This window comes from Centropristis striata, chromosome 13, assembly GCF_030273125.1.
Source record: "Centropristis striata isolate RG_2023a ecotype Rhode Island chromosome 13, C.striata_1.0, whole genome shotgun sequence".
In the NCBI taxonomy this organism is placed as follows: Eukaryota; Metazoa; Chordata; class Actinopteri; order Perciformes; family Serranidae; genus Centropristis; species Centropristis striata.
In genome coordinates this window covers 652,748-667,747 of record NC_081529.1, presented here as the reverse complement: position 1 = coordinate 667,747, position 15,000 = coordinate 652,748, and the positions used below count along the sequence as shown (strand labels likewise).

General features: G+C 41.8%; 1 protein-coding gene across 1 annotated transcript in view; it reads right to left on the bottom strand.

Annotated features, from left to right (window-relative positions):
* Positions 1-15,000, bottom strand: part of znf653 (zinc finger protein 653) — a 19,274-nt gene that overhangs the window by 3,678 nt on the left and 596 nt on the right. Inside the window, exons 2-7 of the mRNA XM_059348527.1 lie at positions 13,544-13,584; positions 12,472-12,795; positions 10,543-11,027; positions 9,624-9,801; positions 7,427-7,511; positions 5,736-5,853 (exon numbers count right to left, since the gene is read on the bottom strand). Of these exons, the coding sequence (XP_059204510.1) occupies positions 5,736-5,853; positions 7,427-7,511; positions 9,624-9,801; positions 10,543-11,027; positions 12,472-12,795; positions 13,544-13,584 (1,231 nt within the window). The remainder of the gene's footprint in view (positions 1-5,735; positions 5,854-7,426; positions 7,512-9,623; positions 9,802-10,542; positions 11,028-12,471; positions 12,796-13,543; positions 13,585-15,000) is intronic.

Below are 15,000 nucleotides of genomic sequence, written 5' to 3'. Positions count from 1 at the left end.
TAAGCTTTATGGAATACAGTAAACTATCTGGTTTTGAGCTGCTACTGATAGGAATACATGTTATGATGAGACTGTTAATGTGGAGTAAATCAAATATAGCAGTAAAAAGTAGTAAATACTCCAATCACTATATCACTTTAACATTTATTTTAAACACAACTGTAAATGTCCTTTAGCAAGGTTCCTATTGGTGTTTTTGTATTATATAGCGGTTAAATGAAAAACAAACGGTAAATAATAACGAGTGCGTAGTAATTCATATAAAGTTGATATAAAGTATCTATAGTGACTGACAGGAAACAAGGTTTGTTAAAGTTTATTTTCTTCTGTCATATATATTAGCGGCTATATTTGTTGTCTTAACTACAGTAAAAGTGCTTGTTAGCTCATGTGCTAATGCTAATGTTTGTTATTGTTTTCCACCTCGTAGCTCTTACGGTGGATTCACAAGGTGACCAAGGAATTTATTCACTTGTTAATTGTTCATTTATTAACTTTATGCAAAAAGCAAAAGGTGTTTTTGACTAAAGGTACCTCGGGTAACTTATACGTAAATCGCCTTCAAAATAAAAGCACTGCGGCTGTATTGATTTGGTTGTATTGACAAAATAGCTTCAAACATCTTTACTTTTTATATGTAGTTTCCTTTCGGTGCAACATCAACTTTGGTTCTTTCTGTCATGATATTTTCCTAAACTCAACCAAGTGGTTTGGTTATATTTGGTTAATTATAAAGCTGTGTGACAGAGTAACTTTCCACTTCACTAGTGATTGTATAATTTCTTTTCCACAGATTTATGAGTTCTCACAGAAATAAGATGTGATTAAAAGCTGTCATGTTAAGGCTTGGTAACCCACGGATACGTGTCTGTAAGAACAACACACACACACACACACACACACACAAACACACACACACACACACACACATTGTGTAGAACAAACACTCTGAACAGCTGTTGTTATCAGTAGCTCGTCAATATAACACAAGAAGAATTAAACCTGAGTTATTCTAGAGATCAGGGCTCATTCTGACTGGGACATTTTCAAGGTGTTTAACAATGTTGTGATGCTTTTATTTTGAAAAGGTGCTGTCCAGTGTGAAACGGGTGCTTTAATTTTGAAAAGGTAGAGACAGGAAATAACAGGTGGAACGGTTAAATGAAAAACGAGCAGTAAATAATGAGTGTCTCATAATTCATATAAAGTTGATATAAAGTATCAAAAGGCTTCTATAGTGGCTGACTGACAGGACACAAGGTTTGTTAGAGTTTATTTTATTCTGTCATATATATTAGCGGCTATATTTGTTGTCTTAATTGTAGTAAAAGTGGTTGTTAGTCTACAGTTTACCTGTCTGTCAGTTTACCTGTGACCTAATAAAAAGCTGCATTGAGACCAGACTATTCCTCTGGTGGTGTTTACTCTACGAACCTGTGACACCTTTAGAATATATCGTTTATAATATATCGTTTATAATATATCGTTTAAAATATATCGTTTATAATATATCGTTTCTTCTTGGTGCAACATCAACTTTGGTCCATGTTGCAAATGCAACATAAAGTTCTTTCTGTCATGATATGTTCCTAAATGAACCTGGTCTCACAGGAATCCGTGGAATAGCCACGGAATCACTCAGATTTCCGTGAAACTGACACGGATTTGGCTACAATGCAAGTTAATGACAGTCATATCCCGTGGCTATTCCATGGATATTTGTTCTTATTGGTTTGTTCCAAGTCACGTGACTTTCAAGGTCCCGGCGGTCAGAACAAAAAACATGGCGGACAGTTCTCTAATTTTTAGTGAAAAAAAAACAATATTTTGACTTAGTTTCTGCAAAAAAATGGATTTTGATCACATTTCTAGCGAGAAAAATATGTTTTATTTTCTAAATATTCACTCAGTGAATGTACATAATCACTTTGTATGTTGGAATAGCCACGGGATATGACTGGCATTAACTTGCATTGTAGCCAAATCCGTGTCAGTTTCATGGAAATGTGAGTGATTCCGTGGCTATTCCACGGATTCCTGTGAGACCAGGTTGTCCTAAACTCAACCAAAAAGTTTAGTTGCCAAAACATGAAGCAAAGGGCTAGCTAGCATGTTAAAAGGGGACACCAAATGGTGCGGACCAAGCAGCTGAATGACTCAAGGAGGGAATCTGGAATCAGTGCACACTCAGATAAACATTCAGCTGGTTGTGAGCTCTGAGCCGAGGCCAGTTTGTCTTTGTTCTGGGGACAATGAGAGCTAAAGTTGTGTAGTCTGAACTAAGCATGGACACATTAAAGCTGAATGTAAAAGCAGAAAGAGAAGATTCAGATTTGACTTTATTTATCCCACAGCGGGGAAATTTCTTTGTTACAGCCGCAGAAAATCACACAATATTAAGATAAGATAAAAAAACAATCTAGAAAAGACATTTAACAATATACAAAATATACAAAAATAATAATAATAATATACTATATACAACTTAGTGCAAATTAAGTGGATAATGTGCAGAGTGCAGATTATGTGCAAAAATGTTCAGATTGTGCAGGTGTTGAACAGTCTTATGGCAGCTGGAATGAATGACCTGCGGAAGCGTTCCTTCTTACACCGTGGGTGTAACAGTCTGCTGCTGAAGGAGCTGCTCAGAGACCCCACAGTGTCATGCAGGGGGTGAGAGGGGTTGTTCATGATGGATGCCAGCTTGGCTAACATCCTCCTCTCACCCACCTCCTCTATGGAGTCCAGCGGACAGTTCAGGACAGAGCTCGCTCTTCTGATCAGTTTGTTCAGTCTGTTCCTGTCCCTGTCCGTGCAGCCCCCTCTCCAGCAGACCACCGCGTAAAAAATAGCGGAAGCCACCACAGAGTCGTAAAAGGTCTTGAGAAGGACCCTGCCGACACCGAAGGACCTCAGTCTCCTCAGCAGGTAGAGACGACTCTGGCCCTTCTTGTACAGGGCGTGGGTGTTGTCAGTCCAGTCCAGTTTGTTATTTAGGTGAACACCCAGGAATTTGTAGTTTTCCACTACCTCAATGTCCAAACCCTGGATGTTCAACGGAGTAAAGACTGTCTTTTTCTTCCGGAAGTCGATCACCATCTCCTTCGTCTTGCTGGTGTTCAGCTGGAGCTGGTTGGTCTCACACCAGCTGACGAAGTCCTTGATGACCGTCCTGTACTCCAGATCGTTCCCCTCCGAGACACAACCAACAATGGCTGTGTCATCGGAAAACTTCTGGATGTGGCAGTTTGTGGAATTGTGTGTAAAGTCAGAGGTATAGAAGGTGAAAAGGAAGGGAGAGAGCACCGTACCCTGAGGGGCACCTGTGCTGCACAGCACCACATCAGACACACAGTGCTGTAGCCTCACATACTGCGGTCTGTTGGTGAGGTAGTCTGTTGTCCATGCAGCAAGTTGTTGGTCCACTCCCGCTCCCTCCATCTTCATCCTCAGCAGTGATGGTTGGATGGTGTTGAAAGCACTGGAGAAGTCAAAGAAGATGACCCTCACAGTGCTCCCTGTGTTCTCCAGATGCGACAGTGATCTGTGCATCAGGTAGATCACTGCATCGTCCACCCCTATACCGGGCCGGTAAGCAAACTGCAGGGGGTCCATCAGTGTGCTCACCAGGGGTCTCAAATGTCTCAGAATAATCCTTTCCAAGGTCTTCATGAGGTGGGAAGTCAGGGCAACGGGTCTGAAGTGGTTAGGCTCCCTGGGGTGCGCAGTCTTTGGTACCGGGACCACACAGGAAGTCTTCCACAGGACCGGGACTTTCTCCAGACTCAGGCTCAGGTTGAACAAATGCATGACCACCCCACAGAGCTGGTCTGCACAGTCCTTCAGCAGTCTGGGGCTGATGCCGTCCGGGCCAGAGGCCTTCTTTGCCTTGATCTTCTTAAGTTCCCACCTCACCTGATCAGCTGTTAGGGAGACATGGGTGGAGGAGGGTACGGGGGTGGAAGGTGACAAGAGTCTCAGGGGGGCTGAGATGGGGGTGGTGAACTGGTGAGAGGAGGAGGGAGTGGGCTGGTGCAGGTCAGGTGTTGAAGAGGGCAGGCTGAGTCTGCTGGTAGGGGGAGGGGGAGGAGAAGCTGGTCTGAGGAGGTGTGAAGAGGAAGCAGGGTGGGTGAGGGGTGGAGGGGGGGCAGAATCAAATCTGTTGAAAAACAGATTCAGTTCATCTGCCCAGCCCTTGTCACAGCTGGCTTGGTGTCTCCCCGCACCTCTCCCATGGCCCGAGATGTTCTGTAGTCCTCTCCAGACGTCCCTGGTGTTGTTCTGCTCCAGCCGCTCCTCTAGCTTCCTCCTGTAGCAGGTCTTCCCCCTCCTGATCTTCAGCCGGAGTTCCCTCTGGACTCTGCGCAGCTCCTCTTTATCCCCCGATCTAAAAACCCTCTTCTTCTCGTTCAGCAGGGCCTTTATCTCGGAGGTCACCCAGGGTTTATTGTTGGGAAAACACCGTACCAGCTTGGAGGGCACAGTGTTCTCCACACAAAAGTTGATATAGTCCGTAATGCAGTGGGTCATACTGTCAATGTCATCACCGTGGGGGCTGCAGAGTGCTTCCCAGTCCGTTGTTTCAAAACAGTCCCTGAGCCTCGCACTGGTCTCCTCAGACCACTCCTTCACAGACTTCTTCTCAGGTGGCTGTCTGGCCACCATGGGGGTGTAGTCTGAGATGAGGTGGACAAGGTTGTGATCTGAGCGACCCAGCGGGGGGAGGGGGGATGAGGTGTATGCTTTCTTGATGTTTGCATACAGTAGGTCCAACGTTTTATTGTCCCTGGTGTGGCATTTCACATACTGAGTAAAGGTGGGGAGAGCAGAGGACAAGGAGGCATGGTTGAAGTCCCCAGAGATGAGGATGAGGGCTTGGGGGTGCCGGGTCTGTAGCTGAGAGACGACAGTGTGGATCAGATCTGTAGCTGCGGTAGCATCGGCCGCGGGGGGGATGTAAACAGTTATCGCGAGAACACTGCTTAGTTCTCGCGGGAGGAAGTAAGGCCGAATGCTAACAGCTAGCAGCTCAATGTCTTTGGTGCAGCGTTGCTCCTTTACGCTGATATGTCCCGGGTGACACCATCTCTCATTAACAAACATAGCAAGCCCCCCTCCTTTCTTCTTACCACACTCTGAGGCTTTCCTGTCCGCCCGCACGAGCTGAAAGCCGTCCAGGGTGACGTGAGAGTCAGGTGAAAGTTCATTCAGCCACGTCTCCGTGAAACACATGAGGCTGCACTCACGGTAGTCGCTCTGCAGCCGGGTTAGCGCCGTTAGCTCTTCCATCTTATTGGGAAGAGATCTTACGTTTCCCATGATGACAGACGGTAGGCATGGTTTATACCGTCTTTTTCGCTGTCGGCGCTTCACTCCAGCCCTGCAGCCTCTCCTCCTTCTCCTTATCTCCGCGGGGATCTCCGGTCGCTCTGCACAGCGAAGGTGTGTGTGGCTCAGGGCTAACAGCTGATCCCGTTTGTAAACAATGGAGCCGTGAATGAATGGGTCTCCTGAAGCCGCGTCCAAAAGTACACAAAACAGCAAGAGCAAAACTAGGAATATAGCACAATGAACATCCATAGCTGCGCACTTGCTGGCGGTCAATGTGGTCACAAAAAAAACACAAGAAAAGTACAATAAACACTATAAAAACACAAAAAAGGTCGAGAAAGCTACGGAGCTGCTGTAACTAGCTGCCACTCATGCGGCGCCATCTTGCAAAGAAGATGTTTTACCTGGAAGCTGCTAATGGCTACGTAGACCTGGCTGCAGCCCTCGTATGGACAGTGGAACATCTTCAGCATCCCGTCGGCCTCGATGACCGGACCCCTCCGGTTCCTCTTGGACCGGACACTGCAGAAACACACACACAGTCTCAGGCTGGCTGCTCAACTTTTCACTGTCAATTTATCACCCAATGATGCCAAGACACATTAACGGTCGAGTTGGTCACTCTGAGATTGGATCTTGCTCGCTTTGGGACACGATCAGCTGCTCAACATGAGTCACAGTGAGTTCAGATCATAAACATAGTGACTGTAAATTAACAGCATCGCTAACTGTGCACAGAGTGTCTGGTGCTTGTTGTAAACAAACAGAGATCGCTAAGCTAACACCTCCTGCAGCAGCAGCACATACACACTGTACTGCTACAGAGCTAACTGTTAGCCTGTTAGCACATACACACTGTACTGCTACAGAGCTAACTGTTAGCCTGTTAGCACATACACACTGTACTGCTACAGAGCTAACTGTTAGCCTGTTAGCACATACACACTGTACTGCTACAGAGCTAGCTGTTAGCCTGTTAGCACATACACACTGTACTGCTACAGAGCTAACTGTTAGCCTGTTAGCACATACACGCTGTACTGCTACAGAGCTAACTGTTAGCCTGTTAGCACATACACGCTGTACTGCAACAGAGCTAACTGTTAGCCTGTTAGCACATACACACTGTACTGCTACACAGCTAACTGTTAGCCTGTTAGCACATACACACTGTACTGCTACAGAGCTAACTGTTAGCCTGTTAGCACATACACACTGTACTGCTACAGAGCTAACTGTAGCTAACTGTAGCTAACAGCGGCTCTTCTTAACGAGACGCTAACGGCCTCTGGCTCGTTAGCGTCTCGTTAAGAAGAGTAAGAAGGAGTCGCTGGATTTGTCTCCAGTCGCTTTCTTAAAAATAGTCTCTAAGGGGGTCTGAAAAGTCGCTAAATTTAGCAACAAAGTCTCTAAGTTGGGAACACTGCTTCACCGGCTTTTACAAATGGCGTGTGTTGTTGTCGTGTAGAGTACTACGTCACATCCTGCTTAGCGTTCTATCCAATCAGTAACCAGGCTGTTTTCAGGGGAGAATAAAGACCCTGCTCTACTACAGGGACGAAAAAAGTCCAGACAAACGTTGGTTCTGGACTGCTCGTATTCAGATTAGGGGCGTTACGGCGAGTGAGACTGCCTCATTCCGGGTTCCGAGTTCAGCTCTGGTTTGCACATCTAATTTTGAACAGTTTGACCTAAAATAAGTTGATCCTGCATCTGAAAAGTTTATTGAGATCTGAAAGAGAGGAGAATCTTGACTATTAAGTCTCCTATGTCTTCTTAGATTTAACAGTTTGCCCATGCTTGTTTTTTTGGATAAAAAAATGTCTAACGGAACAACACGACCTGTCTGCCATCAAGGTTTTACTGCTGTTGTACAATGAGTAACGTAATTCATTAATGTCCGCTCAAAATCTGGCTCACTAGATAGCATCTAAGTTCCAAGAATCCTGAACAAGAACAAATTTAGTGGAAAGGGTTCTCAGTGGGGCGGTGGTCAGATTAGCATTGGTGCTAGGCTCCGAGACTTCAGATCCTTCTCGTTCTGTCTAAAAGTCTCCTGCTCTGTAGTTCACTACTCTATATGAGGGTCACTGACCTGGTGAGACCCCGGTGCATCTCTCTGTCACTGCTCAGCTCTAAAGCTTCAACATCAGGCTGCAGCAGCTGCTTCTCACTCAAACCTGCAGACAGAAAGAGAGAAAGAGCAAAAACTGATTTCAGAATGATGTGTGGAGGCTCCGGCTGCATCAAAAGGCCATACTGGTCAAGTTTGTAAGAGAGACTGACAGTCAACTTTTCATCAAGCCCTGAACCTTTATACATGCACCATCTAATGTCAGAATAGTAGCACCATCTGCCTTAGAGAGGAACGGTCATGTGTTTGATTAAATGATGAAATTCCAGGCCTGCATGTTGGTATATTTTTTTTCAGCACAACCTCACCTATATCAACATTTAGAACCAAAAAGAAACAAAGAAAAACCAACATAAATGTGATCTTGTGATTGTGTGTGATCCTGTCATCAACTCTGGTTTTATTCTAGTGGGACTCTGTTTGATTTGGCTCTGGTGTGTTTAGCCCAACAATTTTGGTCATTTTGTGTATTTTTTTTAGTCATTTTGTGTGTTTTATTGTCATTTTTTGTCTTTTTTAATTATTTTTTGGTCATTTTGTGTCTTTTTGTGTCATTTTGTGTCGTTTTTTAGTCATTTTGTGTCTTTTTTTGCCATTTTGTGTCTTTTTTAGTCCTTTAGTCCAACATAAAATGTGATTTTGAATCTTTTTTTAACTTTCTAAACACTATCATGCTCAATAAAGAATGTTAAATGTTTCAAATGTGATCAAAGGAGTCAAATCTACCATATAAGAGGGTTCCATCCAGTTCTATCATTTGATACTAAATCTATTTGAGCTTGTCTCCAGTTTTACTTGGTATATCATCATCAAACTGAAACTGGCCTCATGGAGTTTACAGCCAGAACTTTAGAGGTAAATGTACAGTAGAGCTCCACGCTGCTTTGTTTTCTAGTCTGATGGAGGCAACAAGTCTGATTATTTGGAGCTTTAGAGACTCCACAGGGTTAATTTTTTTCAATAACGGCTGCATTGATGCTAAACCTCCAGGGCTTGTATTAGGGAGCGTGTCACATAGATGATGGTGTCGTCTGCATACATTTGAATATGAAATAAATTTGAATTTATTTTTTCTTTTGCCTCTTTATCCACACACAGTTTTTCCGGTGTAAGGACATTTGCATAGAATTCAAATAACCACCTGGCTCTCCATGTCCATGTATACTGTACGTGATTGTTCCATAAAGATGTAAGCAAATGAACGCTGTGGGATCAGAATCAGCCTGTAGACTCAGAACAACAAACATAAACAACATTACAGAGTCACTCTGCAGAGTCATGCAGAGTGAGCAATGGCTTTATTTAACTATCTCTGGACTTTCTGGAATTCCTCCTGTGGAATTGATAAATTGTACATTTGGATGAGTGCCAAGGTTACAATATTTGGGATTTTTTATTAGTTTTAGTTTTAATTTCGTTGTGAATTTTTGTTCTAAAAAATTCAGTTAGTTTTAATTAGTTTTTAGAGTGAGTTTGCTAGTTTTAATTCATTTTTATTTTTTGAAAATGCTTAGTTTTAGTTTAGTTTTTATTCGTTTTATTGTTAGTTTTTTTGTAATGGGCTATGTGTTGGGTGCCAGATTCAAAGAGGTCATAATAAATGTTTCCTTTATTTCCTTTGGTTTATCATCTCAGCCCCAATAAGGTTATTAACTCTTACAGTTCTGGGTGTTTTGTATTTTGAGTGTTCAGGTGTTGAGGTGGGCTACACGGTGGTGTAGTGGTTAGCGCTAGAGGGTCGCTGGTTCGACTCCCGCCTGCAGCTCTTCTGTGTGGAGTTTACATGTTCTCCAGTGTCAGCGTGGGTTCTCACCGGGTTCTCCGGCTTCCTCCCACAGTCTAAAAACATGCACTGAGGTGTAATTTGGGTGTGTGATTGTCTGTCTCTATGTGTTAGCCCTGGCGACCTGTCCAGGTCGTACCCCGCCTCTCGCCCAATCACAGCTGGCAGCTCCACCTGAGAACCTGGTCTCACAGGAATCCGTGAAATACGGATTTCACGGATTCTCTTAACTCAAATTTCCGTGAAACTGACACGGATTTGACTACAATGCAGTCATATCCCGTGGCTTTACGCTCTAACAGTCATTCCGCTGTAGTTACACATATCCTGAACACATTTTTAGTAGCCAAAAAATGCATTGTGAATGTGGCGTACCTGTCATGGAGTCTTCGTCCTCGGCTGCTCTGAGCTTAGAGTCCGGCGTGCAGACCTGGTTGTAGGTGACGCCGCCGATGACGGTGCAGGTGACCTCCTCTACGTTGGCTCCGCCCACGTTGAGCTGGATGCCCTCTGAAGCCAGAGCCTCGTAGCTGGGACCAGTGATGATGATCAGCTGGGGGGTAAAACACAGTACATTACATCCTTATACACACACTGAGAGTGGGAAGTGAAGCTAAGAAAGTTCAATAAATGTATGCATGTTATTCATTTTCTTCAGAATACATGTACTGAATATGACCTTTATTAATATACAGACATGGAAAAATTACTAGATCAGCCTTGTTTTCTTCAATTTCTTGTTCATTTTAATGGCTGGTACAACTAAAGGTACATTTGTTTTCTATAATAACATACTATAAATATAAGGATAACAACAAAAAATAGCTCATAAGAGTTTAATTTAACCCACAAGAACCTATTTATCATGAAGGAGCATTATGAGGATATACCACAGACCTAGTGGACACATACAACACATTTATGATGTTTTAAAAAAAAATACTCCCCCTAAATGTCAAAGATCTGTGATGTGACGTATATGTTACATTGGGCGTTTATAATATTTATGTTTATGATATTTCTTATTTTAAAATCAATAAACTAGACACCTTTTCTGCTTAAAGAGACACAAATTTGCCTTTTTCTCTGCATCTCCACAACATTTATCACAATTGTGACAGGACAGGATAGGGTTATTATGTGTTTATATTTGGTCAAATGTACTTTAAATTGAACAGCAGATCAGATATTAATTTAAAATAATTTAAACAGTGAAACTAATTAAGGAGGAATAGCTGTGGCTTTGCTGCAGCTACTGGGGATCTTAATAATAAACTAAAGTAAACTAAGCTACCTGAGAGCCCTCCAGAGCCGTCCTCTGGTCAGGAATCTCACAGCTGGCGACCACCGTCTGCAGAGCGTGAGGGTCAAACAGCTCGCCGTGCTCCGGTGGCGGCGGTCCCGGCGGTCCCGGCAGCTCCGGCTGCGACCCCGGTCCCAGCGAGTCGCTCAGGCTCTGCGCCAGCGCCGAGTCCTCGTCCGTCTTCTCCAGTTTACCGTCCAGAGACGCGGTGACGGTGACACACTGGTAGCCGTGCGGTGCGTCCCCGCCTCGCCTCAGGTCCTCCGCCTCGTCCTCAGAGGGAATGGAGTCAAACGCTTCTGCGGGGGAGCCGTGCTGCCGCTCCATCACCATCTCCATCTCCCAGACCGGCTGCCGGGCCAGAGGAGCCTCCCTGGAGGACTCCACACCGGTCTGCTGGTCTAGACCCGAACACGCTTCTACTGGGCTCATGGGCCTCTGTTCTCCCTCACACACATCACCATCTTCTCCCACATCTACAGGAAACAAGATACAGTGTTATTAGAGATGCTCCAGTTTAATTTAATTATAAATTAAAAAGACAGTTTGCAGAATCAAACCATTAAATTATAGCCATTTGGAATAATTGGTCAACACTGAGCAGTTTTTGCTCTCTCTCTATACAAAGTGGGGATTTTATATAATTTATTCTTTCGTTAGGACAGAGTTCGACATCTTCATTCTTCACTGAATTGTCAAATGAAGGTTCGAGTCTGTGGCTTGGGAATAACCAGAAGGTCTGTAATAATCTGAGCGGCTCCAGACTCTCCATCAAAATGTCCATTTTTTCCCTCCTGATACCGATTCCGATACTTGTGCTTGTGTGGAGCACCGATCAGATACCAGCATGTTATTAAAAAATATCCTCCTACACCTGCATGACTGTGATATGATTATCATTGTGGTTCTGGCTCAGGTTAAACCCTTTAAACATGAATAAATACAGAAAATTCAAGCCATTTATTTTTAAATAAAACAGTAGTGCAAGAGCAACTTAAATAAATAAATCTAGGAATATATTTAAATTAAAGTGCAGCTACAATATTGTAAAACTAGAAAATTTCCTCTGGGTAAATTCTGAAAGGGCCACAGTCTAAGTATAATTAACCTAAACTGCTCTACAAAGTCTAACTGCAGTAATACACAAAGGGTAAAACTAATAAAAAACTGCTTTAAAGTATTTTAATGTTTTTTAACTGGCCAGCCAAATGGGTTATAGGTAGATAAGTGATATGACACTTATTTCTACATATATTCTACATATACACATACGTATTGATGATGTAATATTTATGCAAAAAAATGATGATGATTTAATTGACCTTTGCTCCCGGACCCTGTAGATGGTTATTTTTAATTATTTGCTAATACTCAAGAGACAAATTGTATTTGGCAACTGTTGGGACTTACAATTTACACGACATTTTAGATCTGTTGGACCGCTGTAGTTAAACGTACATAATGATTTATTTGACCTTTGACCCCAAAAATATAGTTACTGCACTGTGGTTTTGCTGTAAAAGGTTGTAATAGTGATGTTGTCTTCTTTCAGCTTTTATACTTTGTTTTCAGTAAATAAACATTTTCAAATTGATTTTGTTAGAAGTGTGTTTAAAAGTGTTTCACAACTCTATTGAAAGATGTCCGTATTTTAGACTTAATATTATAAAGAAATGTTATATTTTAGTCTTAATATAATTTCATCCCACTTTTTTACTTCATCACTATCTAGGTAATAATTTCCTTTTCAAATAAACTAAAGTAAACATTGGTTACTGTTCTATATCAATAAACAATAAACATGAGTTGAAAAACTGGCTGATGTGGGATTTCTAATGCTTCACCAAAACAGCTTGCTCAGGATTAACTCATCAACTTTTAACTTCTCATGTCAGGAGATAAAAGTTAATGATTCTTCACCTTTAACCTGTTTCTGAGCCTCTCTTCTTCTCCTCCTGCTCACTAGACCTTTAGCCACCGGGCCGTCTGCTTTAGCTTCACACTCCTCTTCATCCTCAGCCTCCTCCTCCTCCTCCTCCTCCTGCTCCGACTCGCTGGCCTCCCTCGGTGGGGAGAACAGGTACTGCACGAAGGAGTGGTGGGAGTCACACTGCCAGATGGCAGCGGTGGAGCAGCCGGGCCGAGGCTGCAGCGCTCGGAGCTGAGGCTCCAGGGGACAGGAGTCCTGGTGGTCCTGGTACCAGACCACCAGGCTCTGCAGGCTGGACACCAGCTGCTTCCTGCCTGGGACCAGAGGAGGCTCACAGATCAATCAATCAGTCAATCAATCAATCATCAATCAATCAGACTTTATTTGTACTTTTCATACAAGAGAGATGCAACACAAAGCGCTTTACATTAAAAAAAAAAGGAGAAAATAATAATAATATAAACTAGGGCCGGGACTTTAACGCGTTAATTAGGATGAATTTATTACACAAAAATTAATATATATATATATAAAATAAAAAACTAGATAAATAAAACAATGAATAAATAATTAAGAAGAAGAGCTTGATAATATATAATATATATATATATATATATATATATATATAAATAGACTAATAAATGGTAGCAAATAAATGAATAAAAGAGAAGATGTTATAACACTAAGAAACACTGGAAGCAGGTTAGAAATAAAATAGATAAAGAATAAAGTAAGATAAGATAAAATAAAATAAGATAAGATAAAAAAGATATACATAATAAGAAGAAGAATAAAAACTAAAAAAAGTAAAAGTCAATGATGACAATGGAAAGAAAAAAAAAGAAAAAAAAAATATATATATATATCGAACACATCTCGAACACATTAGACATGTCCCAGGAACATTTAGCTGGACGGGAAACATCTGAGTCTCATGACTAAAACTATCCCAAAACTCCAGGTTAATATAATTTTTATAAGAGACCACTCTGCCACTTTATTAGGTACACCTTGTTGGCTAATAAAGTGTGTGTATCACAACCTGTGAATGGAACCACTTACCTTTTTTCTGCTTTGCTGAGACTTCTGGAGTGCTCTTCTTCCTGTAATGCAGCAGTACGTTGCAGGTTAAAGGTCAGCAGAAAAAAACAACAAGTGGTCATAAGAGCAGAAATGCTGAGTGACAGAACAGAGAGAATATCTGATAATATCTCAGGACGCCATGTTGGTGAAGGCGTGCTCAGTCCAGTCAGGTGACATCACTGCTGACCATTGATGTGTCTGGTTTCCTGTCACAGTCTGACTGTTGGTTGATGATGATGATGGCTTCTAGTCCACTAGACCAGCTGTTCTCAACCTTGGGGTCGGGACCCCAATTGGGGTCGCGAGATGATTTCTGGGGGTCGCCAAATCATTTTGGAAGTCAGCTCTGTCTCCACTGTGTTAAAGTGTTCATGTGTTTTAGTCTTTTTGGTCACTTAATGTCTTTTTTTTGGTCATTTTGTTTCTTTTTTGGGCCATTTTATGTCTTTTTTTGGTCATTTTGTGTCTTTTTTTAAAAATCATTTTGTTGTCAATTTGATTCTTTTTTGGGTAATTTTGTGTCTTTTCTGATAAATCCCAAAGTAGCTAGTTATTACTTTACAAGGAGTCTCTGGCTTGAAGCCGAGATGTTTTAGTTGTTGTCTGCTTCGTTATTTGTCCAAAATTCCTCGTATCAACTGAGTTTGTCTGATCTGAACTGTGCTGTGAGATTCTGGGGGTCGTGGACAACATGCATGTTAAATCGGGGGAGTCCTGTATTGTATTTAACTTGTTCTGACCAGATTTCCTGAACAAATTAAAGTCACAATTTTGATATATGTTATGGAGATGCAAACAAAAAGGCAAATGGTTATTTGTTTTTATTTATCATTAATGTATTATTATTTTGTTACTTAAAAACAAATCTGAAAAATAATTAGTTGTTAAACAGCACTATGAATGTCACAATTTTTATATATGTTGTGGAGACGCAAAGAAGAAGGCAAATTTGTGTTTCTGTAAGTAGAAAAGGTGTCTAGTTTATTAATTTCAAAATAAGAAATATCATAAACATAAATATCATAAACGCCCATTGTAACGCATATGTCACATCACAGATCTTTGACATTTAGGGGTAGTATTTTTATTTTTAAACATGATAAATGTGTTGTATGGTCCTCCTGGTCTGTGGTAGATCCCCTATCATGTTCCTCTGAGGATAACTGGTCTGGGATCTTATGAGTTAACCCTATAAAGCCAAGTGTATCATATTAGATACAGTTATTTTTGAGACCTCTACATCATCAAAAACCTGATGTATACATGTGTTGAAGATAAACAAACTGAGCAACAAATTGCACAAAAATACCAGATGTAGCAAAAATGATATGCAGGTTCCACGAGTGGATCAGTCATTGCTGCATTAAAAAACTTCATATCAGCAGATGTATGATGTTGTGTTGTGTGGAAAAATATGTATTTTGCATGTTTGAGGA